Raw genomic sequence first — 26,824 nt, forward strand, 5'->3', positions numbered from 1 at the left:
AGAAAAATTAGCCAGATGTGATGGCTCATTGCCTGTAGTGCCAGTTACTTGGGAGGCTGAGGCAGGAGAATCACCTGAACCTGGGAGGCGGAGGTTGCAGTGAGCAGAGATTGCACCACTGTACTCCACCCTGGGCAACAGAGCAAGACTCTGTCTCAAGAAAATGAAAAATAAAAATTACAGTTTATTGATATCACATCTACATTTTATTAGGTATTATAAGTAATCTAGAGAAAATTTAAAGTATACGGGAGGATGTATGTAGGTTTTATGCAAAAACAATGCTATTTTATATAAAGGACTTGAACACCAGGGATTTTGGTATCTTTGAGGGGTCTTGGATCCAGTGCCCTGCAGAAACCAAAGAAAGACTATATCTGGAGGAAGGGTAAGCAGATGGTTGGACAGTGAAGATTTTGGAGTCAGAAAGTCCTGGGTGATACTACTGCAGCCCACATGAAAAAGAGAAAAAGTCAGTCCTGGGTGGCAATGAACTACAGTTCTCCCATTGCTGCTTCCCAGTTGTGTCATCTTGTGCAACTGTATACAGTACTTAAAATGTCTATTATGGGTTGAATTGTGTCTCCCCATCCCCCAAATGTGTTGAATTACTAATCCCCAGTATCTCAGAATGTGACCTTATTTGGAAATAGGGTCATTGCAGATGTAATTAGTTAAGGTGAGGTTTTACTAGAATAGGATGGGCCCCAAAGCCAATATAACTTGCCATGTGAAGACACACACACAGAAAGAATCCCATATGATGATGGAGGCAAAGGCTGGAGTTATGCTGCAAGCCCAGAAAGCCAGAGATTGCCAGCCACCACCAGAAGCTAGGAAGAGGGAAGGAGGATTTCCTTACAGCTTTCAGAGAACGGTGGCCTTCCTGGCACCTAATTTTCTACTTGGAGCCTCCAGAACTATGGGACGATGCATTTTTTTTCTAAGTCACTCTGTTTGTGGTACTTTGTTAACGCAGCCCTAGGAAATGAACAGACCATCTAAAACTTGGTTTTCTTCATTATATAATGGGGATCCTATTATTTAGGAGTGATTGAGAGTAATTACTTCAATGGTATGTGTTAGGTGATAAAAAATATGTTAACCAGTCAGGAAATGAGAACTGCTATTACTGTTATTTTTATCACCATTATAGTTACCATTTTCCTCCATACTTTCTCTCAATGTGGTATAAATTTGTCATATTGGAATATATGTTGTTTCCCCCATTATAGGCTGAATATAAAAAAGCTGTAACCACTAATCAGTGGCACCGAAGATTAGAGTTTCCAAGTGGAGAGACAATTGTTATGCACAATCCAAAGGTAATGTTGCTGTTTAAAATTTTAAGGTATTAAGTTCATTTGAATATTTTTCTGTATATGTTTGATAAATTGTTCATTTTTAGTAACTTCTACAGTGGGAATGTTTTTATAACAAGTGCATTGCTTTTAAAATAGTTTATTATTATAGTGGGTAATACAGATATTATTTCTGTGATTCATGCTGATCATAGAAACAAAAACACAAATTTTTCATAGGGCGAGGTGCACGCCTGTGAGAGGCTGAGACAGGTGGAATGCTTGAGCCAGGGGGACAGCAGAACCCTGTCTCTATAAAAAATAGAAAAATTAGCTGGGCATAGTGGCACGTGCCTGTAGTCTCAGCTACTCGAGAGGCTGAAGCGGGAGGATTACTTGAGCCCGAGAGGTTGAGGCTGCAGTGAGTCATGATTGCGCCCCACTGCACTCCAGCCTGGGTGACAGAGCAAGACCTCATCTCAAAATAAAAAGTAAATTTTTCTCAGGCTGAGTATGGTGGCTCACACCTGTAATCCCAGCGCTTTGGGAAGCCAAAGTGGGATGATTGCTTCAGGCTAGGAGTTTGAGACCAGCCTGGGCAACAAAGAGACTCTATCTCTACAAAAATTAAAAAAATTAGCTGAGCATAGTGGTGTGCACCTGTGTAGCTACTCGGGAGGCTGAGATAGAAGGATCACTTGAGCCCAAGAGTTTGAGATTGTAGTGAGCTGTGGTCACGCTCACTCCAGCCTGGGTGACAGAGCAAGACTCTGTCTAAATAAATAAATAAAATAAGTATTTCTTATGAAGCTTCTGTTTATGGCAACATGATAGCTGGAGTTTAGTATGCAATGTAGAAGTTGCTTGATAATTTTTTTCACTTGATCAGAAGTTGGCAAACTTTTTCTATAAAGGGCCGGAGACAAAATATTTAAGGCTTTGCAAGTTACATGTTCCCTGTTGCAGCCACCAGCTCTGCTACTGTGGTGTGAAAGCAGCCAGAGACAGTGTGTAAACCAATGGGTATGATATTTTCAATGAATCTTTATTTATAAAAACAGATGGCCAGATTTTTCTGTGGGCTATAGTATGCCTATCTGCCCTTGATGTGGTTTGCTCTAACCTTTCAAGTAAAAAGTGTCCTTTTTCTTTTTATTTTTATCGTCTCTGAGTTTATCTTGTTTTTAAAAAAATATTGATTGCTGGTGTTCTGATTCTATTATTTGCCAACCTTAATTTCCCAGAGCTCCAAGTTCCTCACCTGCAATAATCTCCCAGGGTCATATTTTAGATGAAGTGAGGTAACGTACGCAAAAGCATCTAGCATGGGGCTTAGCACACAGTAGTTTCTGAGAACATAGGTTTTTTATTTATTCATTTATTTTTATAGAAAACTATATAAAAAACTTATAATCCAACTACTTCTATAGTCCTTATTGATACTGAAATAAAAATAACATTCATATGCCAACAAAATGTAAACAGTTTAAAAGGATATTAAATGAAAAATAAAAGCCCCCTATCTCTGCCTTCCTCATTTCTCCTCTCCGTAGTAACCACTCTTAATCTTTTTGTTTGTTTTTTTAAGAGATAAGGTCTCACTTTCTTACTCAGGCCTGTAGTGCAGTGGCCAATCACAACTTGCTGCATCCTCGAACTCTGGGCTCAAGGGATCCTCCTGCCTCAGCCTCCCGAGTAGCTAGGACTACAGGTGTGTGCCACCTTGCCTGGCCAGTTTTTAAGATTTTTTTGCAGAGATGGAGTCTTGCTATCTTGCCCAGGCTGGTCTTGAACTCTTGGGCTCGAGCCTTCCTCCTGCCTCGGCCTCCCAAAGTGCTGATATTACAGGTGTGAGCCAACGCGCCTGGCTAACCTTTTTTTTTTTAGATAAACATTTTGCATACTACATCAAGTATATATTCTTTTTTTTTTTTTAAAGAAAATTTTCTGTGTGATACAGGGCTGAATTTAATACAGTTGGTTTAACAGAATGGATATCCTAAAAAGTGGTAGGGTTTTGTCATTATGTTTTTGTCACTGAAATTGAAATTGTAGTTTAATTGGAAATCTTACTATTTTTAAAGGATTTTGCTTTACTTGTTTTTATAAGACAAAGACTCCTCAATTGCAGGTTACTTGTCCTTGATTTCTTTTTTTGTTTTTATTATTATTATTTTTTTTGTAGAGACAGGGTCTCTAACTTTGTTGCCTAGGCTGCTCTGGAACTCCTGAGCTCAAGCGGTCCTCCCACGTTGGCCTCTCAAAGTGTTAGGATGACAGGCATGAGCCACTGCACCGGGCTTGTCCTTGATTTCTTTTGTGTAAACGTGGAGTTTTATGTTAGCTTTTATTTTTGTTTTGTTTTTTTTGAGACAGGATTTTGCTCTGTTGCGCAGGCTGGAGTGCAGTAGCACAAACACAGCTCATTGCAGCCTCGACCTCTTGGGCTCAAGGCATCCTTCTGCCTCGGCCTCCTGAGAAGCTGGTCCACAAGCATGCACCACTATGCCTGGCTAATTTTTAAGTTTTTTGTGGAGATGGGGTCTCACCATATTGCTCAGGCTTGTGTTGAACTCCTGGGCTCAAGTGATCCTCCCACCTCAGCCTCCCAAAGTGCTGGGATTACAGGTGTGAGCCACCATACCTGGCCTGTGTTATTAGCTTTTAAATCAAGGTGTAATACTTCTGATTTAATTGTATAATTTTCAACATAAGCATTGAAAAGGTATCGATTTGCTTAATTTTGGTGGTTAATGAACACTAGCAAGACTCCTTCAAAGTTTGTTTTGGGGGAACAGTACTAATAATTTATAAACTCTCCGTACTCTGAGGTATAGCTTATTATGTGTTAAACTACTTAGCCTGTAGTGGAAAAGAATTTGTTAATGAGCTTTGTCATAATTCTGTTGCATCTTGAAGGTTATTGTTCAGTTCCAGCCCTCCTCAGTGCCAGATGAATGGGGCACCACGCAAGATGGACAGACAAGGCCCAGGGTTGTAAAGCGTGGAATTGATGATAACCTTGATGAAATTCCCGACGGTGTGTATAGTTTGTTTAGAACTGAGGTCTGTTTTAGTCCTCTCCATTTTAGCATCATTCTTTAGAATGATGAAGAAATAAACAGTTATTAGAATTCCCTGCCACAGCAGCCATTGCACCACCACTCCCAGCTAATATTTCTATTTTTTGTAGAGATGAAGTTTTGCCATGTTGCCCAGACTTTTCTCGAACTCCTGAGCTCAAGCTATTTCCTGCCTCGGCCTCCCAGAGTGCTGGAATTACAGGCGTGAGCCACTGTGCCTGGCCATATCTTTCTTTTTGATTTTATTACTTTTGTATCTTTATTTTTTAATTGATACATATTAATAGGGTACACCTGATATTTTGATAAATGCATAGAATGTGTAATGATGAAATTGAAGTAAGTAGTATGTCCATCACCTCAAACATTCATCATTTCTTTGTGTTGGGAACATTTCAGATCTTTTCTTCTAGGTATTTTTCTTTTTCTTTTCTTTTTTTTTTTTTTTTTCCAGACAGGGTCTCACTCTGTTGGCCAGGCTGGAGTACAGTGGCGTGATCTCGGCTCATTACAACCTCCGCCTCCCAGGTTCATGTGATTCTCTTGCCTCAGCCTCCCGAGTAGCTGGGATTACAGGCGTGCACCACCATGCCCGGCTAATTTTTGTATTTTTAGTAGAGATGTGGTTTCACCACGTTGGCCAGGCTGGTCTCAAACTCCTGGCCTCAAGTCATCCGCCTGCCTCAGCCTCCCAAAGTGCTGGGATTATAGGTGTGAGCCACTGCACCCTGCCTCTCCTAGGTATTTTGAAATATACAATAAATTATTGTTAACTGTTGTCACCCTACTGTGCTATCGAACAGTAGAAGTTATTCCTTCAACATACCTGTATGTTTGTACCCATTAATTGACCCCTTTTTATCTTCACTTCCCCTGACCCTTCCCAGGCTCTCGTAGCCATCATTCTGCCCTTACCTCCATGAGATAAACTTCTTTAGTTCCTACATATGAGTGAGACATACAGATATCTTTATCTTTAAATTTGGAATTCTGTTAAAATACACATACCACATAGTATAGATTCTAAAATATGTTTTGTTGTGTAGAAGCACTTTGCTGGTTGGAACTAAGGTTTGGCAACACTTTTAGGCTCGTGGTTTTACACCTCGCTGGTTTGTATTACTCTGGTGTGGGGATTGCAGACTTTTTCTGTAAAGGGCCAGATAGCAGATAGGCTTTGCAGGCCATTTGGACTCTGTTACAAACTATTCAGCTTTGCCATTGTTGTGTGAAATCAGCTGAAGACTGTATGTAAACAAATGGGCATATCCGTGTTCCATAAAACTTTGTTTTTTTTGAACAGAGTCTCACTCTGTTGCCCAGGCTAGAGTGCAGTGGCGTGATCTGGGCTCACTGCAACCTCCACCCACTGGGTTCAAGCAATTCTTGTGTCTCAGCCTCCCAAGTAGCTGGGATTACAGGCGCCCACCACCACGCCTGGCTAATTTTTGTATTTTTAGTGGAGACAGCGTTTTGCCATGTTGGCCAGGCTGGTTTTGAATTCCTGACCTCAAGTGATCCACGTGCCTCGGCCTCCCAAAGTTCTGGAATTACAGGCATGAGCCACCACACCTGGCCCATAAAACTTTATTTTGTTTTTATGTTTTTCCTTGAATGGTTTCACCTTCATTAAAAACTTTATTTATAAAAACAGGTGGCTGAGCCTGGTGGCTCACGCCTGTAATCCCAGCACTTTGGGAGGCTGAGGCAAGTGGATCACCTGAGGTCAGGGGTTCGAGACCAGCCTGGCCAACTTGGTGAAACCTTGTCTCTACTAAAAAAAAATATATAAAAATTAGCTGGGTGTGGTGGTGGGTGCCTGTAATCCTAGCTACTCAGGAGGCTGAGGCAGGAGAATCGCTTGAACCCGGGAGGCGGAGGTTGCAGTGAGCCGAGATGGCGCCATTGCACTCTAGCCCTGGCAACAAGAGTGAAACTCCGTCTCAAAAACAAAACAAAACAAAACAAAACAAAACAAAAACAGGTAGGATATGGATAGGATTTGGCCTGTGGGCCATTGTTTGCCATTGCCTGCTTTGGTGTATATGCTTTGGTTTCTTCTGTACTATTATTTAAGAATGGATTTTATTTTTACAGTTACATACATTTCATGTTTTTTGAAGTGTATGTAAAATGTTTCAATAAAATGTATGTTTCTTATAAAATAAATACTCACACTATGAAATCTGAGTAATCTCCACTGAGGCTTAGTGTCCTGGGGAGTTCTGAAGCATCACAAGGTTGTGGAGCCTCCATAGATACAAACCTGCTGCTCATCATGTGCTATTAGCTTCCGGGAACAGAGAGAGCCTGCTGCCTCCACCTCTTGTTCTAGTTCGCTTTTATTTGCCAAGAGGGACAAATTGTTGCTCTAATTTGATAGGGGTAATGAGGCTTATTCTCTTTGAAGGGTCATGAATTTATTTGGCAAGTTTGTGATGACAAAAGGGATATCTAGAATATTGCCATTAGGAAAATCCAAACAAATTCCCATCTTTTATGTATGTTTAAAAATTTTTTTTGATAGGGGAGATGCCTCAAGTTGACCATTTGGTGTTTGTGGTGCATGGCATCGGACCTGTGTGTGACTTACGCTTTAGGAGCATTATTGAGTGTGGTAAGTATTGGGTATATTGTATTTCATGGGATGATCTGAGAACTAATAGAAGAGCTTTGGAGTATTCATTTTTAGGATAGTTCCCAGCTGTGTACTACTTGCTGTGGGGGCGGTAAGAGGAAATTTAAGTGGTCAGTGGGAAATACTAAGTTGTACTTGATTTGCTCTTGTGACATATGTGACGCATAAAATCCCAGACTGTGAGGAATTAGAAGGGATCTTGGAAGTAATTTAGCCTTGCTGACAGCCTTTGCCTGAGCACCTGCAGCCGCTAGGAGCACCTCTGCATTGAATGGATTTATAGTCAGTGAGTTGGGAGAAGTTGTTTAATGGAAACATGAATCTGCCTGATTGACTTAAATTTTTGAAGTTTTATTTTTATGTCCATATAGTAATAGTTCGTATTTATTGAATATTTGGTATATGCCAAGTATCTTAGATGTCTTGTCATTTGACCCTCACGAATAAACCTTTGGGGTATAGGCGCTGTCACTGTTATCGCCACTACTGTGACTAATGAGGAACTGAGGCCTGGGGCAGTGGGGGTTGGGGGTGAAGAGGTAGGTAGGGGTGGGAGTAAGTGAAACTCTCCCTTATCACAGTCAGTAGGGCCTGGAGCCTGGAGCCGGCAGTGTGATTCCAGAGGCTTTCCCCAAGGTGCTACACTGCCTCCCAGCAGTGGTGGTTAAACTGATGCATCCCAAGCATCGATTCCTTTGCAATAATGGAAAGTTTAAAAGAGCTTCCCAAAAGTTACTTATTCCTTTCTTTTTAAAAAATTTTACTAATTCTCTTATCCTCATTTTTTTCTTTGAAAAATGTATCTTTATGTTATTAAAAATACTGGCATATTTGAGGTAACTGCTGACTAGCTATCAAGCTAGGATAATTTAATTTATTTTCTCTGTTTTTTTTTTTTCTTTTGAAGTGGATGATTTTAGGGTGGTTTCTCTCAAATTGCTGCAGACACATTTCAAGAAATCTTTAGATGACGGGAAAATAAGCAGAGTGGAGTTCCTTCCAGTTCATTGGCATAGTTCTTTGGGTGGGGACGCCACAGGTGTGGACAGGTTTGTGGATTTTGATAACTTGTTTTTCAAATTAGTCAAATTTAAATTTAAAATTTAAACCATAATATGAAATAGTTTATTGTAGCTTCAATTAATATGTTTTTAAAAGTTGTATACTTCTGACATATGATTAAATATTGGCTGTGAAGTTTACACACTACTTTGTGTGTGTGTGTGTGCGCATTCCTTTTGTAAATATTTAAGAGAATATTAAGAAATTTTAGCTGGTTTTAAAATACAATTTTAATCTGTAGCAGTTTAGACAGGGGGCTGTCCTTTATATAGTAGGATGCCTAATGGCCTTTCCACCCCACCAAAAATGTCTCCAGAAATTGCCAGATGTCCTCTGGAGGGTAAAAATCACCCCTGGCTGAGAACCACAGATTCAGAATATTGTTTCTCAGTGGAGATGCTCTTGTCAGGACAATTCTTTGCTGTCGCAGTGCAGACCACTTAACTTCTTTAGTGTAAAGGCCACTCAGTACTAGCAGTGCTCACCAGGCACTGTGACAATTAAAAATACTCTGCTCAATTTTGAATGCTCCCAATTGAGAATCATAAATACAGGTAATAGTTATGCTGGCACATGTCTAGATTTTAGTGAACACCGTAATGTTTCAGGGTACATAGTTTAATAAAACTATTTCTACAAACAGCGTTTTGTCTATGTTAGGCCCTATTGTAAGGGTGTTTTCTTTCTCTGTGTGTATTCCTAAACTTCATTTTGGTCATTCTCAAATTAGCGAAGATTTTTCATTCCATGTAGCCCTGTTTTTTCTGTTTGATATTCTCTTTAGTCCTTTTGACCCACAAGTTTTGTCAGGTGTCCAGATTTGCAGTTAACTGGAAGAAAAATGGAAGAATAATCTTCCCTCTTTAAAAATAAAATAGAAATCTTTGCCTATGACTTATATAGCAACTAACTCTTCAGAGAATCCCAAAATTCATAGTATAGTTATAGGCACAAATAACTTTAAAAAAAAACTGAATTATTTTTGAGACAGCATCTCACTGTCACCCAGGCTCTGGAGTGCACTGGCATGATCATGGCGGACTGTAGACTTGGCCTCCTGGGCTCAAGTGATCCTCCCACCTCAGTCTCCCAAGTAGCTGGGACTATAGGCGCAAGCCGTCATGCCTGGCTAATTTTTAAATTTTCTGTAGAGATGGGGTCTCACTGTGTTGCTCAAGCTGGTCTTGAGCTCCTGGGCTCAAGTGTCCTCCTGTCCTAGCCTCTCAAAGTGCTAGGATTACAGGCATGAGCCACCACATATGGCAGCACAAATTTTTTTGGTTTATCTTTATTTATATTAAAAATTTTTTTTTTGATGTGGAGTCTCGCTCTGTCGCCCAGGCTGGAGTGTGGTGGCACAATCTCGGCTCACTGCAACCTCCACCTCCTGGGTTCAAGCGATTCTCATGCCTCAGCCTCCCAAGCAGCTGGGTGTACAGGTGCGTGCCATGACTTGTGGCTAACTTTTGATGAAAAATTTTTTTTTGAGATGGAATCTTGCTCTGTCGACAGACTGGAGTGCAGTGGTGCAGTCTTGGCTCACTGCAACCTCTGCCTTTCAGTTTCAAGCATTTCTCCTGCCTCACCCTCCTGAGTAGCTGGGATTACAAGTGTACACCACCACACTCGGCTAATTTGTGTATTTTTAGTAAAGACGGGGTTTCGCCATGTTGACCTGGTTGGTCTTGAACTCCTGACCTCAAGTGATCCACCCACTTCGGCCTCCCAAAGTGCTGGGATTACAGATGTGAGCCACCACATCTGGCCTATCTTGATTTATTTATAATGACTATCTACAGAAACAACTCATATTTAGTCTGTGGGGTTTTCTTAGTGTATTTTCAGGAGTCAAAAATCTAAACTTTGAAAAATCTGTAAATTTAAGGTAGATGCTGACTGTGCTGTATTTTTCTTTTTAAACAGGAATATTAAGAAAATCACTTTGCCAAGTATTGGTCGATTTCGTCACTTTACCAATGAAACTTTGCTAGATATTTTATTTTATAACAGCCCCACCTACTGTCAGACAATTGTGGAAAAAGTAGGAATGGAGATAAACCGTCTGCATGCACTCTTTATGAGTCGGAACCCAGACTTCAAAGGAGGTGTCTCTGTTGCTGGTCACAGTTTAGGTAAAACTGTCAAATATTCACATTTTAAATACAATTTTTGTTGAGTCATAACTGCTTTCAGTGTAGGTGATACTGTTAGTGCAAAATTAAGAATTACAGATTTTAAATTTCAGAAAGGGTAGAAATGAATGCTTTGAGTTTAGATTCTGCCTTTTCTATATTCACCTCTAGTATTACCTAGGGAATGCTACGTATTTTAATTTATTCTGCTGTTTGATAAAATAATTAATCATCAGGTCTTGAATAACATGTAACTTCTGTATGACTTTTGACTATAGACATTGAAAAAAGAATTTATTTAGTGTTATAAAAGTACCTACTACATTATAAGGCAAAATGTTTCTTTTTCGTAGGTTCTTTAATATTGTTTGACATCCTGTCTAATCAAAAAGATTTGAATTTATCAAAGTGCCCTGGACCTCTTGCTGTTGCTAATGGAGTTGTGAAGCAGCTACATTTTCAGGAAAAGCAGGTACGTCTGTACGTGGCCAATTAACATTTCGATTTAGAGTCTATGGAGCTGAACAATTTTTGAAAGTCTGAACTGTTTCCTGAAACTTTTGTGTGTTTGTTTGTTTTAACGAAGCCTCACTTGGTTGCTTGGGCTAGTCTTGAGTTCCCTCCTGGCCTCAAGCGATCCTCCTGCCTTGGCCTCCCAAAGTGCTGGCATCATTAACTCTTCAGAGAATCCCCAAATTCAGAGTACAGTTATAGGCCCAAATATAATAGCTTCTGTGTCCAGCCCTGAAACTGGTTTTACATATTAAAGTACACCGAGGTTTAGAAATGGAATGGAATCATATAGCTCATTATTTGAGTTTCTCACTCTTCCTTATGGGTTATAAATTTAAATGTGAAAGTTTGTGATTTTTAAAAATGTAAATTATAGGAAATGGAGACTTGAGTGATTTATTAAATTTATATACTTTTCAGAATATTCAAAATTTTTTTTTTTGAGGCGGAGTTTCACTCTTGTCACCCAGGTTAGAGTGCAATGGTGTGATCTCGGCTCACTGCAACCTCCGCCTTTCGGGTTCAAGCGATTCTCCTGCCTCAGCCTCCTGAGTAGCTGGGATTACAGGTGCCTGCCACCAAGCCGAACTAATTTTTGTGTTTTTAGTAGAGACAGAGTTTCATTATGTTGGCCAGGCTGGTCTTCAACTCCTGACCTCAGGTGATGCACCCGCCTCAGACTCCCAAAGTGCTGGGATTACAGGCGTGAGCCACTGGGCCTGGCCAGAATATTCAAACTTTGAATGGCAAAGTACTGTGCCTAAAATTATGATTTCTCTGTAAAGCAAAATTGTTTCAGAGTTTTCATAGATCAGGAGTCATTATATGGGAGTTTTTCTGAGCTTGTAATGTTTTTCATACTTTTTTTTTTTAAAGACGCCTGAAGAGCCAAAGCTGACTTTGGATGAGTCGTGTGACCTTGATGTTGAAAGTGAAGAAGTCCTAACTTTGCAAGAAACTCTGGAAGCACTTAGCCTCTCTGAATATTTTAGCACTTTTGAAAAGGAGAAGATTGATATGGAATCCCTGGTACTGATCATAGTTTGCTTCATTTTGTTTGAAATTGTTTTTCTTGTGTAGATTGGAAATTAAGAATAAACACTTTCATATCAAAATACACTCCAGAGTAGACAAAGACTGAAATGTTTTAAAAAATTGGAAAACACAGAAGAATATTTTTTTATAATCTGAAAAGCTTTTCTGAGTATGATGCAAAATCCAGAAGCGATCAAAGAAAAAAATTGTATAACAGTAGACACCATAAACAACATCTGAAGGCCAATGATACATTTGCAACACACATTATAGACAGAGGGCTTACTTCATTGATATTCAAAGCTTCTATAAATCAGTTACAGAAAGACCATCACATCAGTGTGATACGTAAACAGGCAAAGAATATAGACATGATTTACAGAAAAGGAAATAACAAATGGTTTATTGGCGTATGAAAACTCATAAGAGAAATGGAAATTGAAAGTACAATGGGATTTTTTTTTAACTTACCAGTTTGAGAAAATAGGAAGTTTGATAATATGCTATGTGGCCAGGATGAAGGGAAGTAGGCATTGTTATATATTGTTGGTCAGACTGTAAATTGGTACAAACTCTTTGGAAGGCAGTTTGGCAATATCTTTAAGAATGTAAAAATTACCCTTTGCTTCATCAATTTCATTGCCAGGAATATTTCCTATAGGGAAATATTCACACAAGAATTATCTACAAGGATACTCACAGCAGTGTTTGCAATATAACAAAACATTAGAGACACCATTGGTGTTGAGGAGTAGGGTGCTAGTGAAATCATTTATGGTGCATCCACATAACGGAGTACCCTACAGCTGTTGAATGAATGATGCAGTGTCAGAGATACCCGTCTCTAAGGTACATTTACATGAAGAGAGCAAAGTTCAGTACTGTGTGCATAGTAGACCACACACACAGAGAAAAACATGTAGGTGCTATGCATACATAAGACATCGCTTCAAAGAGAGCAAATTTCCACAGTTGCTGCTGAGAGGAGAATTCTGTTTGGGACAGCAGTGGAAGGAAGATATTTCATCGTATGCTTGACTATAGCTTTGGAATTTTGTACACCATATGTGTATTTTCTGTTAATTAATAGAATGATTTAGGTGTGGAGGCCTAAGATTTTATAGCTTAAACCAATGCATGATTTAAATACAAAATAATTAAGTTTTAAAAAGTTGAGTGGCTCTTAGATTGCTTTAGATGATGTGGTTTCTTTATAATTTTCATATTCTCATTTCAGTTCTTCTGTCACTAGATTGATTAATGTGCTTGTCTGTTTCCTTTTAAAGCTTATGTGTACAGTTGATGACCTGAAGGAAATGGGGATACCCCTTGGACCCAGAAAGAAGATAGCTAACTTTGTAGAACATAAAGCAGCCAAACTGGTAAAGTTCACCTCTGACTCAAGAAAAACTAAAACTCATGGTGTGACCAGCTCGTTTATATTATAGAAAATTTTAATACTGCTATGGTTAGGTAAGCTAGTTTGCACCCTACCTAGGGCACAGTAATGGAGCTGATGGAAACCCAGACTTAGGAGTCAGAGTTGGGCTTAAGTACACATTAGGCTAAGTGACCATCCTGGTTTTCCTGGGACTAAGTTCCTAGGATGAAGGGCTTTCAGTTTTAAAATGGATATTTAAGGTTTTCCTGGTGCAAAAACTGGTTAAGTTCTGACAAATAAATTCTCAGCTCAACCACTCATTAACTGCATATTAATGAGCAATTTTTATTTGGTTTTATTCGTTTGTTTATTTTGAGATGGGATCTTGCTGTGTTTCCCACTGCTGGTCTCAAATTCCTGGGCTCAAGCTATCCTCCCACCTCAGCCTTGTGAGCATGAGTGACTTTCTTAATTTTTCTGATCCTTTGTTTTCTTCATTTCTAAAATGGAAGTAATAATACCTTCCTTATAGGGTTGGAGTAAGCATGAAATAATGCATGCAAAGCTTAGCACCAAGTAATAGCTCACTTTCTTCCCAGTCCTTATCATCTAAAGAGATGAGGAAAAACATACACACTAAAGTCTCATTAAACACTAAATAGCAAAAATTTTTAACAATACAAAACAAGGCAACAGCTAAAAAGCATTTAAAACTAGAACAACTGGAAAAATATACTTGTTTTATTAATTTTAATTTATTGATCAAATTAATTTTACAGAGGTTTTCTAATTAGAAAAATTAGATGACACTTAGGGTGGCTGTCTTATTTGTATTGTTATTAACATGCTCTTTGATGATCTTTCCGTCTTTTGAATTTCTCTGGTTCTATTATTTTACTACCTATTTGGAACTTAACCTACGTCATTTCTTTATATGGGAAATGACTATAAAGTCATAGGACTGATTTTTTTTTTTAATGGTTAGCTTAAGGAATTGAGTCTTTCAGCATTTTATTGAATAGCAGCTACCTCTTTTGAGTCAGGCACTGTGTTCAATTCTTGGGAGCCGGAGATTAACCAAGAGTGTGCTGTCTAGTTAGGTGGAGCGTGTTGAGCTCAAATGACAACATACCAGCCCCATAATAGCGTGCTGTGTGTGCTGTCCTGAGGCAGATGAGAGGTGGCAGTTCTGGCTTGTTGAGACAGGCGTGGGGTTGGTGAGAGAAGACTTCTCCAAGGTGATGGCGCTTGAGCTTGAAGGAGGGGTAAGGTCAGAGGAGATGGCCTTCTGCAATCTGGCATGTGTTTTCCTGTAGCATCAGGGAAGCTGGAAACTGGGAAGGGCAGAGGGTTCCAAAGGCCCAGATGGCAGGTGTGGAGGCTTGGATTTTCTCTTGTAAGGGAGTGATTTTCAAAACATATTCTTATGGCCATTAAAATCATGGTGTTTTTAAACATTACAAAATGCTGACCTGCTTATTCTATCACAAGTTATGATGTAGCACCAAATCATCTGTGTAGTCTAAATTTTAATTTTAACTTTTGGATTGTGGAGAGTTTGCTTGGTCACAGTGCACAGATGAAGTTGGAAAGGTGTGAAGTGGAGGCGGCTGCAATCTTATATAGTAGTAATTGTAATTGTACAGTGACTGAAAGAGAGATGATAGGGTATAAGGTAGGAGGTGTAGAGGAAGGGAGCAACTCAAAAGACATTTTAGACATAGACAAGCAGTATTTGATTAAGTGCTGAGAAAGGTTATTAGTTTTGGCAGTTAAGAGGTATCTTTCATGTCATTTTTCTTGTATGTTGAATCGTTCTATAATTCCAGTTTACAAAGAGCTTTTCATCTCACCTGAGCCTCACAACAACCCTGTGAGTAGATCTCCAGGCGTTTGTCTCTGATGAGCACAGTAGTCAAACTGAGACTAGGACACAAGCGTGTCAGTGTTGTTCCTGTATACAGGCTGCGTGCTCCATACAGAAAAATGCTTGTCTCCATGTATACATCAGTGAAGCAAAAGCCTGCAAAAAAAAAACAAAAACAAGAAACGAGAAGCTTTGTGTTCAGGCCCTACACCATGTTCTTAATTTATTCTGAAATGAAAGGGAAAAAAGTAGAAAAGGATTCTATAGTCCTTGAAGAATTTCTAGAAGGAGACAGGTTTATGGACTGCAGTTGCTTAGATATATAAATTATGGCATTATAAGAATGTTTTGAAATGAGCAAAAATCTGTACAGTGATCTTATTTTTTAAATGAAAAGGTAATTGCCTTTGGAAGACCCATGAAACTTTCTCAGCTGAGTTGCCATTGATTGCTTTACACTTCTTACAAGTAACAAGGTGCTACTAGATCAATACAAAAGTAATATGGTATGTCCTGTTGATTTACTGTAACTGAAATAATGGGACCAAAATTAGCGATTATTTTATAATAAGGAGATCAAATATTTGTGATATTTGTGACTGTGCTTTTTTTTCTTTTTAAAGTATCTTAGTAATTTTCATTTGAAAAGGAATTTTTTCTAGTGTTAGGGATATTGATAGTCAAGTGTGTATATGTTGGTTCAGTTTTTTTTTTTTTTTTTTTGAAAGGGAGTCTTGCTTTGTCTCCCAGGCTGGAGTGCAGTGGCACGATCTCGGCTCACTGCAACCTCTGCCTCCCAGGTTCAAGCGAGTCTCCTGCCTCAGCCTCCCAACTAGCTGGGATTATAGGCGTCTGCCACCACGCCCAGCTAATTTTTGTATTTTCAGTAGAGATGGGGTTTCACCATGTTGGTCAGGCTGGTCTCAATCTCCTGACCTCAGGTGATCCACCTGCATTGGCCTCCCAAAGTGCTGGGATTACAGGAGTGAGCCACCATGCCCAGCCTATGTTGGTTCACTTTTAAACACTGTTGGTTCACAGTTTAAAAAGTATTTCAAATTTAACAAAGCAACTCTTGGCAACAGGACAGTTTCTGATCTCCTTAGACAGCTCTCAGCAATTTAGAATGTTTTATGAATTTAACAGGAGGTACTTCTGAGTGAGAAAGCAGATTTAAAGTGAGGAACGCTGAAAATGTTCCTTATTTCGGATTTTAGGCTTAATTTTGTATTGCCTCCAAAGGGCAGAGATAACCAAGCCTTCTAAAACATTAATGGTGGAAACAGTTACAAGCTGGCTAAGAGTTTTCTTTTTTATAGATTGCCTTTTCAATTAACCAGTTACTTACTTTCCTGATTTCCTGGTGTTTGGAATTAAATAATAAGATCATTTTGGCCAGCTGTGTTGTTTAGGCACTATCACTAGCTGTTTAAACTGAGACTAACACTTAGTCATTCACAGCCTAACTTGTGCTATTGGGAAGTAAACAAGTCCCCCTCCCACCCAACTGTTTAAATTTCTCCGATGTTATTGTTGCTGCTGTATTCAGGGCAAATTAGAAAACCAGTGTGAATGGCTTTTCTTTTGTTATAGAGATAACACCTTTTTTTTTTTTTTTGAGACGGAGTCCTGCTCTGTCACTCAGGCTGGAATGCAGTGGCGGATCTCGGCTCACTGCAACCTCCACCTCCCAGGTTCAAGCAGTTCTCTTTCCTCAGTCTCCCAAGTAGCTGGGATTACAGGCGTGCGCCACCATGCCCGGGTAATTTTTTTGTATTTTTAGTAGAGACGGGGTTTTGCCATGTTGGCAAGGCCGGTCTCAAATTCCTGACCTCAGATGATTCACCCGCCTCGGCTTCCCAAAGTGCTGGGATTACAGGCGTGAGCCACTGTGCCCAACTGAGATAACACCTTTTATATAGATGCCCCGAAACTTTTGTTTATATATGGAAATGCGTAGATCTTTTAAAAAATTATTATTTTTTGAGACAGGATCTCTCTCTGTCACTCAGGCTGGAGTACAGTGGTGCACGCATGGCTCACTGCAGCCTCCGCCTCCTGGGTTCAAGCAATCCTCCCACCTCATCCTCCCAAGTAGCTGGGACTTCAGGCATGCACCACCATGCCCAGCTAATTTTTCTGTTTTTTTAGAGATGGGGTCTTGCCATGTTGCTCAGGTTGGTCTTGAACCCCTGAGCTCAAGTGATCCTCCCACCTCAGCCTCCCAAAGTGCTGGGATTACAGGCCTGAGCCACTGTGCTGAGATGCATAGATCTTAAGTGTGCAATAGGATGAGTTTTCACGATTGTATGCACTTGTGTCGTCCGTCACTGCCTAAAACAAGAAATTGAACATTTCTGAGTTCATTTCTATGTTCTGTGTTTATTTGTTTCATGAGAGAGCTCAGGTAGCTCCGTCACGCTTCTTTCTAGTTAACTCCTCCCACCACAAAACCACTCTTCTGATTTCCTTCAATATGGAATAGTTTGCTTATTTTAAAAATTCATATAAGTAGAATGAACAGTACGTGTTCTTTTGTACCTGGTTTCTTTTACTCAATATTTTTGAGATTTGTCTAATGAGAGCCAATACTTATGCTTAGTTGTAACTGGCTATATTTTCTTTGCTTCTTAATTATTTTTCTTAAGAATTTTAAACTATAGACATGATGGCATTTGTTCCCTAAATAGTATGCATTTCTAAAAAGGACATGTAAAAATTTTTTTTAATTAAAAAATTTTTTTGAGACAGGTCTCTCTCTGTTGCCCAGGGTGGAGTGCAGTGGCACGATCACAGATCACTGCAGCCTTGAGCTTCTAGGCTCAAGTGATCCTCCCACCTTAGCCTCCTGAGTAGCTGGGACCAGAGGTATGCACTACCAGGCCTGGCTAATTTTTTATTTTTTCTAGAGATGGAGGTCTCACTATGTTGCCCAGGTTGGTCTTGAACTCCTGGCCTCAAACTATCTTCCACCTTGGTCTCCCAAAGTGCTGAGATTACAGGGGTGAGCCACTGTGCCTGGCCTGGACATTTTTTTTTAATTAGCTGAAGCAAAAGCTGCAGGGAATAAAAAGGCATTTTTTAAAGTAATCACAATGTTGTTATTATTCCTAAGAAGTTGCTGATCATTCCTTAATACTGAGATAGCGTGTTTTGTAATGATAGCTGAGAGCTGAACCTTTCCTCGTGATTATGTTATTAAATTTTGGTATTTTACAGAAAAAAGCAGTGTCAGAAAAGAAGGCAGCAGCTGCCACTTCTACAAAAGGACAAGAGCAAAGTGCCCAGAAGACTAAAGACATGGCTTCCCTCCCCTCAGAATCTAATGAGCCAAAGAGGAAACTTCCAGTTGGTGCTTGCGTGTCTTCTGTGTGTGTGAATTATGAATCTTTTGAAGTTGGCGCCGGACAGGTAAGTTTACTTATTGACTGGGGCTACATAGTTCATGTTGGAATCATACATCTTTATCATTTGGGTTGGCTTTTAGTTCTTTAAATATTTATTTAACATTTATTTGTGATGTGGAAAAAACATTTTCTCTTAGTGAAGATTTTTTTCTTCTTCAACAGTGCTCAAAATAAGGGATTAAATGTATACAGAACGTGTTGTCTGACTTTTGAAATTGTCTCTATTTCAGTTTTCCCACTGCTCATACTTTTATAGCATCAGTCTCTTATAGCCACTAACAACAGAAGTGGCCATAGTTAAAAAATTATGTTCAGAATATACTTCAGTTTCTGTGAGAGCAACTTGGCTGTATTCACTCAACTTATGTTTCCTAGTACTCATGATTCTTCCCTTGGGGAAAAAGTCTTATAAAAATTGACCAGTGCTGCATATAATGATATACTTTAACATACTTGTATCACAGTGGCTTTTAGAATTATTAAAATCCTTTTAGACAGTGTTACTGTCAGGATATTTACAGTTGGGTATATAAAGATGCATTTCTATAAGTGAGTTCATGAAGGTACAAAATGAAATTGAATGTTTGATTTGTATTAAAAATGAAGTTTTAGAGGAATATATTCTTATGTAAGTGAATATTCCTTTACAACTTCATTTTCTTTTCTTTTTTTCCTTTTTAGAGACAGAGTCTTGCTCTGTTGCACAGGCTGGAGTGCAGTGATGCGATCATAGCCCATTGTAACCTCAAAACAAGGGTTTAGGGTTTGGGTTTAAGGGATACCTCCTACCTCAGCCTCCCAGGTAGCTGGGAGTGTAGCCCTGCACCACCACACCCGGCTAATTTTTTCATTTTTTGTAGAGACAGTCTTGCTGTGTTGCTCAGGTTAGCCTCGAACTCCTGGCCTCAAGCAGTCCTCCTGACTTGGCTTCGCAAAGTGCCAGGATTACAGGCATGAGCTACTGTATCGGGCCTACAACTGCATTTTTAATGACTGCTGTAATCAGTAATGACTAATTTCACTGTTTGGAGAGACAATGACTTATTCTTATTTCCTTATTATTGAAGATATTAGTTTCTTAAGGCTGCCATAACAAAGTTCCACAACCTGGGTGACCCTGAACAGTAGAAATTTGTTGCCACACAGTTCTGCAGAGCAGAAGAGATAGGGTGGTGGCGGGACCATTTTCTCTCTGAAACTTGGAGGGGAATCCTTTCGTGTTTCTTCCGAGCTGCTAGGGATTTGCTGGCCATCTTTGGCAGTTCTAGGTTTATAGATGCATCTCTCCAGGCTTCTTTTTTATGTCATATTCTCCTTATCTCTTAATATTATCTTCCCTCTGTGAGTGTCTGTCTGTGTGTCCAAATTTCCCCTTTTTATGTATCAGTCAGATTAGGGCCCACCACAGTGATCTCATTTCAACTTGATTACCTTTTTAAATACCCTATTTCCAAATAAAGTCACATTATGAGGTATTAGGGGTTAGGACTTCAACATAAATGTTTTGTGGGGACACAATTCAACCCATCATATTAAACATGTAGGCAGTTTCTACTTTTTACTCTTTTAAGTAGTCTAGTGATGAACATTTTAAAGCCAGTTTTCTGTGCACATTCTTTATTATTTCTTCCAGTTAAGTTGGTAGACATAGGATAGCTGGGCCAAAGGATGGACACAGTCCCTTCCCCGGGAGAGACATCAATCTGTATCCTCACTGGCAGTTTAGAAGGTTGCCTGTTTCCTCTGTCCATTGCCAGTACTGGTATTATCATTTTCCTTTAAAAATATGTAGTAGTTTCACTTTGACAACTTTATTCTGAAGAATTAATTTTTTGTGTGTATTTTCATACCATTTTTTTTCTTTCTTGTTAGTACTTCTTACATTCTTTTTAGTATTTCATTTACGTTTCTGATAACCCCATAGGGAAAATGGTATCACACTGTATTTCTTTGAGCACTAATGAGGTTATTTTCTCATGTGTTTTTTAAACATTTTTCTTTTGTGAAGTGTTGAATTTACCTGTTTTTCTATTTGTTTTTTTTTTCCTTTACTGACATTTACAAAATATTTACACATTAAGGTTATTAGCTCCTTGTCATGTATGTTATAAATATTTCTTCCAGTTTGTAATTGTTCTTTAACTTTCTTTTTCTTGTTTTTGTTTGCTGGAACAAAACTGTTGAATTTGCAAATATAAGGGCAAGCCTAGGAATGTGAAGTCTAGACTTTGTTAGAAGGGGCAGCTTAGTGTAGTAGAAAGAGAATTGGATTTGGAATTAGAAGTCCCACATCTAAGTCCGCACTCCACTCACTGGCTCTGTGTTCTTGGGTAAGTCATGTCACATATTTGAGCTTTGCCATAGGCATAATGGTTCTTGCCTTGCCTCCCACTTTCTTTGGACCTCTGTTGAACACTTGGATTATGCCATTCATTGTGCTTCACTCCCAAGATACTAAAATAAAAAGACACATTTCCTGCTACTGAGAAACAAAGAGTTTTGCAAATTGTGCAGTGCTATACAGATGACAGTGCTTTCTCTTGAGAGAGGCTACATGTAAGCTACTCAAAATGTGCTCTTTCAGGACAAATCATTTTTCTGATGGAAAGAAACTTAACTGGAGAGTTTGATAGTTATAATTATAACAGAAGTAATGCTCATTGAGTGCTTAAGCTGTGCCAAGCTCTGTTCTAAGCACTTTATGTGGATTAGGTTATTTATTTTTCAATCACATGTGAGCTTGGCATTGTTATAATCCCCATTTTATAAATCAGGAAACCGAGGTGGAGGAGAGAGAGGTTGAGAAACTTGCTCAAGGTCACACAGTGAATGAAACCATGATTCAGACCCAGGCAGTTTGAGTTTAGAAGTCTAAAGTTTTAATCATATTTATAACCATAATAAATATAGTAATTCTTACATACTATTATGCCTTGCTAAACAATAAGTAAAAGTATAGCCAGAGGATATAATAGTCTATAAAGATTTTAAAGAGAAATTTTTTAGTACTTTTTTTTTTTTTTTTTTTGAGATGGAGTCTTGCTCAGTCACCCAGGCTGGAGTGCAGTGGCGTGATCTTGGCTCACTGCAACCTCCGCATCCCGGGTTCAAACAATTCTTCTCCCTCAGCCTCCTGAGTAGCTGGGACTACAGGCACATGCCACCATGCCTGGCTAATTGTTTTATATTTTTAGTAGAGACAGGGTTTCACTGTGTTAGCCAGGATGGTCTCGATCTCCTGATCTTGTGATCCGCCCACCTCGGCCTCCCAAAGTGCTGGGATTACAGGCATGAGCCACCATGCCCGGCCTGAAAATTCAAAAGAATTTTCTACTATGTGACATTGGAACAATCATCTTTCATTGTTATTTGATTCTTTCCAGGTTTCTGTTGCTTACAACTCATTAGATTTTGAACCAGAGATATTCTTTGCCTTGGGATCTCCAATTGCTATGTTTCTCACTATTCGAGGAGTTGATAGGATAGATGAGAATTACAGCCTTCCTACCTGTAAAGGGTTCTTCAATATTTATCATCCGGTGAGTAATTGAATTTACTTTCTTTTTTAAAATCTTTTTTTCTTTTTTAAACATTTTTTAGTGTTTTATAGAGATGGGGTCTTACTATGTGGACCACGCTGGTCTCAAACTCCTGGCCTCAAGTGATCCTTCCATCTCAGCCTCCCAAATTGCTAGGATTATAGGCGTGAGCCACTGTGCCTGACCTTTTACTTTCTTTTTGAAGAAGATGAAGAACCTGTCCTCTTTATCCTGGTAAATTCTCATATTCTTATTTCTTGGGAATTAATACCTATCTTGATTTTATAAGGTTCAGCTCTCTGTTCTAAGAGAAACAGTCTGACACTTTCCAATAAACCTATTTATCAAAAACCTTTGTTCAGGGAAATAATTCTTTTGCTTTGCTTGCAAAGTAATCTTACACACAAACTAGAAAATCTTTTCATAATTGTCAGTATTTGAATAAGGTGTGGAGAAAAATAAAAATCTCTGATTTGCCATGTATCCATTTTCTTACCCAGCAAAGGCGTATAACTCAAAACAGCTTTCATAAATTTCTTTTATTTATTCATAAATTCTTCTATTTATAGCTTGATCCAGTGGCATATAGATTAGAACCTATGATTGTTCCAGATTTGGACCTAAAAGCTGTTCTCATTCCACATCACAAAGGCAGAAAAAGACTTCATTTAGGTAAAAAGCAAATACTATAAAAACTTTTTTTCCTGTCATTTGTAATCTGTAATGAATTATGAAAATTTTGACAGTAAATCGTCTCTGAGAGAATTAATATTATTTAAGTGCCTACTATGTTCAGAACTTTTAAACTAAGAATTTGGAAGAGATTTAACAAAGTTACAAATGAATTATTTCTCTTTGATGGCATTCTAACTGTCGAGATAATTAGAAATAGGGAGAAGTTGGTAATAAGGCAATAAGATGCGTAATTAGATTTTGATAGTTTGGTTACCAGTTTTGGAATTAGGAAGAACAGTATTTAAAGTAATGACCAGACCATCAAGAAATAAACTTGATGTTGTCTAAGTGAGCTGTTATTTTCTTGCTAACTAGACACACTTTCCTGTTAAAAAAAATTCATTAAGCATAATGGATTGGTGATTCCAAGTTGAATTTAGGTTTCTCTTCTTCCTGTTAATGGTGTATATTAATGCTACATTTAAAAGTTTGGGTGGAAGGGATGGGAGGGGTAGAAGAGAAGGAAAAGTGATTGTGTACTCTTATGTGAAAGTGTGTTTTTTGTTTGTTTTGCTAACATGCTTTTTAAAAATATCGAACTCTTTTGAAGTTAAAATAAGGCATGTGTTTGATAACTCAGAGACCTTGAATTCACGTGTGATTATTAGACAACAGTACAAAAAGTGAAGGAGCAGGGATTTCTTCATTTCTAAATTGGAGTTTAAATTGTGGTTTTATCAGAATGTTTAATTCTCCACTTGAACCCGGGAGGCGAAGGTGGCAGTGAGCCAAGATCGCGCTACTGCACTCCAGTCTCCGCGAGACTCCGTCTCAAAAAAAAAAAAAAAAGAATCCTCAAAACCACTTCTTGTTTACAGATTAAAAAAATAGTGATTTTTAAATCTCGTAGGCCTCTTTTTATTTTTATTTTTTATTTTAAATAGAGACAGGGTCTCACTATGTTGCCCAGGCTGGTCTTGAACTCCAGGCCTCAAACGATTCTCGCATCTTGGCCTCCCAAAGTTTTGGGATTACTGGCATGAGCTACTGTGTCTGGCCCCCATGTTTAAACTTACAGTAAAAACAAACAAACAAAAAAAGGCATAAGAATGTGCTTACCTTTTTTTTTTTTTGAGTTGGAGTCTTGCTCTGTTGCCTAGGCTAGAGTGCAGTGGCACGATCTTGGCTCACTGCAAGCTCTGCCTCCCCGGTTCACACCATTCTCCTGCCTCAGCCTCCCGAGTAGCTGGGACTACAGGCGCCCGCCACCACGCCCGGCTAATTTTTTGTATTTTTAATAGAGACGGGGTTTCACCGTGTTAGCCAGGATGGTCTCCATCTCCTGACCTCGTGATCCACCCACCTCGGCCTCCCAAAGTGCTGGGATTATAGGTGTGAGCCACTGCGCCTGGCCGAATGTGCTTACATTTTTATGGTATTTGAACTTATTTTATTTGGAGAGAGAAGATTTATAGATTTTGGCTGGATCAAGTGTAGTCATTAAAAAAAAAAAACAAAACAATAAGACTCTCCATGACATTTTAACATGTTGAGGGTTCTTGGCTGAGGCACTCCATATATTTGACATTGAAAAGAGGAAGAAACAGTCTTATCCTGAGAAGAGTGTTAACTTATAATTTCTGTGAGGCAGAAGTTTACCCAGTGACTAACTTGTTGTGTCATCTTTTTAGAATTGAAAGAGAGTCTCTCTCGTATGGGATCTGATTTGAAGCAGGGTTTTATTAGCTCTCTCAAAAGTGCTTGGCAGACATTAAATGAGTTTGCCCGTGCTCATACCTCTTCAACCCAGTTGCAAGAAGAATTGGAGAAGGTGGCCAATCAGATCAAAGAAGAAGAAGAAAAGCAAGTAGTTGAAGGTAAATTTGACATTTGAGGCATTTTCTAATACAAATGTTTTATATGAACATAATACTTAAAAGTTATTTGATGATGCATTTCCTTTCTAGACTTTTTGGTTAAATTACAGAAGCTCTTTAAAGGAAAATCTGTTAAGATAAACTGTACTGTCAATAGCATTACTTCAAAACCCATGCCATCTTTTTTTGGTGGGTTTTTATCTGATAGTTACTGAACTTTTTCCTCTGCAAATTAAAAATTATATTGAGATTCTTAAGGCCAGTGTGGAATATCCGAGTTGAGAACTCAATTTGTTTTATTGTTTGCATTTTAAAGACTCACTCTGAGAAGTTTTCTTCCTGAAACTGTTGTTTAACTATGTTACAGACTTGACATGCAATGTGAAAGTCATTGTGCCGTGATGTTTTTGACTTTTTCAGATTCTAATCCTGTTTCCTTTTTTTCTACAATGCTTTCTCACACCTTATCTTCACAACTTCTCTCAGCTTGTTGGCTCTTTTCTCCTCTCTCTCGGGTAACCAGCCCCTCTTCCCCTGGCTCTTTGGAGGAACGGGTAGTGAGCCTGGTAGCTCCTCAGGTTGCTACATGCGTCAAGCAGTATTCTCATTGAGCCCAGAAAGTCAGCTAAAGTCAAAGGATAAAGATTAAGTGATTGACTTTGATATTGAAATGGTTTAAATTCTAGCAGAAAAGGTTGTTGAAAGTCCAGATTTTTCCAAGGATGAGGACTACTTAGGAAAGGTTGGAATGTTAAATGGAGGCCGCCGAATTGACTACGTTCTCCAAGAGAAACCAATAGAGAGTTTTAATGAATATCTTTTCGCTCTTCAGAGTCACTTATGCTATTGGTAAGTGTTCTTAAATTTGGTAACATTTGAGTGGGCTTTTGATACTAGCACATGCAGCAATTTTAGTTTTAGTGAGATTCTTTTACTGATACAATGTGCTATGAATATTCATTTGAATTCCTATGTATTCAGAATCGTTATTTTTCCCCCTTAGTGTCCCACAAGATGGCAGTATGTCATCTGCTGTTGACCAAAGACCCTTGGTTCTTGCACACTGTTTTTGTGGGAATGCCTTTCACAGTGGGAGTGGTAGGGACTTTGAAATGCCATTCTTTCCTGTATCCCTGTCACCAAGGAGAATTGTAACACAGCTATTTTGGAGCTAATCAGTATTCATCTAGTTTTTAAGAACAGCTCTGAGATTACGCTGCTTTATTTATTACACTGAGATTACATTGCTATCATTTGCCCTTCTTAGATAGAGTTGAATAGAACAGAACCTGCATTTTCAACCATTGTGCATAGAAGTTAATTTCTACTAATTGTCTCTTAAGTAAATATGCTTTTCCTTTTCATAGGGAATCTGAAGATACTGCTCTGTTACTACTTAAAGAAATTTATCGAACAATGAACATTAGTCCAGAACAGCCCCAGCATTGATCAAACTTCAGTTTTATTTACTGTGTGAGTTTATCCTTATTGAATGTATAAATTCTGAATGTTTGCATTCTCAAATCTGTTGTATGGAGTTGATGTTGACTGATTTTGCTTTTTTCTGTTTCCTCTGAGTTTTTGTCGTCGTTTTTAAAAATTTACAATAGAGACATTAAGGAAGATAATTGGTTTGTAATTTACATTTCTGATTTATTACAGTCTTCTCTCTAAATTTACATAGAATTTGAGTTCTTTTATTTTTAGTTTCTTTTTAAAACAGATTCCCAAGAATATCAGTTAGGAATTCCTTTGGCTGCAGGTTCACAGAACCCAGTTTACGATACGTTAAATAAATAGAGGTTTATTTTTCTTCCGTAACAAGAAGGGTTCTTCTGTTGAATGACTCCACCAGACCAGAATGCTTGCGTCTTCCCACCTGAATGTTGGCTCTTGCTGCCTCATAGTTATAAGATACCCCCATGGTTGCAGATACCATATCTACATTCACAACATGAATAAGAGGGGAGAGGGTAGTACTCCTCACATCTGTCGCTCTTAATTAGGGAAGCAGAAGCTTGTCCAAAAATTTACTCATACCTATTAACTAGGCCTGTGTCTAATGTACAATATCTCCAGTCTGTATGAAAGATTGTAGAAGTAATGTTTTGAGCATTCCCAATCTTTATAGAGGGAAAGAATAGAGAAGGAGGTTAAGTCTGTGATGGGTCAGCTGACCTGCAACTCAGCCACACTCTATATTCCTAACTGTCCTCCTGAGACACCAGATACCTGGTTTTCCTCACTAGATTATGCATTACTTTTAAAAATAAGTAATGTGTTTTTTACAAAGTTAGAAATTTTAAAGCCTTTG

At 38.7% G+C, this 26,824-nt stretch overlaps 1 protein-coding gene across 2 annotated transcripts in view; it reads left to right on the forward strand.

Annotated features, from left to right (window-relative positions):
• SEC23IP (SEC23 interacting protein) overlaps nt 1-26,824 on the forward strand; it is a 49,752-nt gene that overhangs the window by 15,798 nt on the left and 7,130 nt on the right. The window contains exons 5-18 of one of the 2 annotated variants that reach the window (XM_054435529.2): nt 1,236-1,325; nt 4,221-4,341; nt 6,912-7,001; nt 7,930-8,071; nt 10,008-10,216; nt 10,570-10,688; nt 11,606-11,758; nt 13,051-13,146; nt 18,232-18,423; nt 21,803-21,958; nt 22,528-22,630; nt 24,325-24,510; nt 25,197-25,359; nt 25,878-25,983. In XM_054435529.2, coding sequence (XP_054291504.1) covers nt 1,236-1,325; nt 4,221-4,341; nt 6,912-7,001; nt 7,930-8,071; nt 10,008-10,216; nt 10,570-10,688; nt 11,606-11,758; nt 13,051-13,146; nt 18,232-18,423; nt 21,803-21,958; nt 22,528-22,630; nt 24,325-24,510; nt 25,197-25,359; nt 25,878-25,959 — 1,902 coding nt within the window. In that variant the 3' untranslated portion in view covers nt 25,960-25,983. The remainder of the gene's footprint in view (nt 1-1,235; nt 1,326-4,220; nt 4,342-6,911; nt 7,002-7,929; nt 8,072-10,007; nt 10,217-10,569; nt 10,689-11,605; nt 11,759-13,050; nt 13,147-18,231; nt 18,424-21,802; nt 21,959-22,527; nt 22,631-24,324; nt 24,511-25,196; nt 25,360-25,877; nt 25,984-26,824) is intronic. The other variant, XM_054435530.2, reaches the window with a different exon arrangement.

Source organism: Pongo pygmaeus, chromosome 8, assembly GCF_028885625.2.
Source record: "Pongo pygmaeus isolate AG05252 chromosome 8, NHGRI_mPonPyg2-v2.0_pri, whole genome shotgun sequence".
NCBI lineage: Eukaryota > Metazoa > Chordata > Mammalia > Primates > Hominidae > Pongo > Pongo pygmaeus.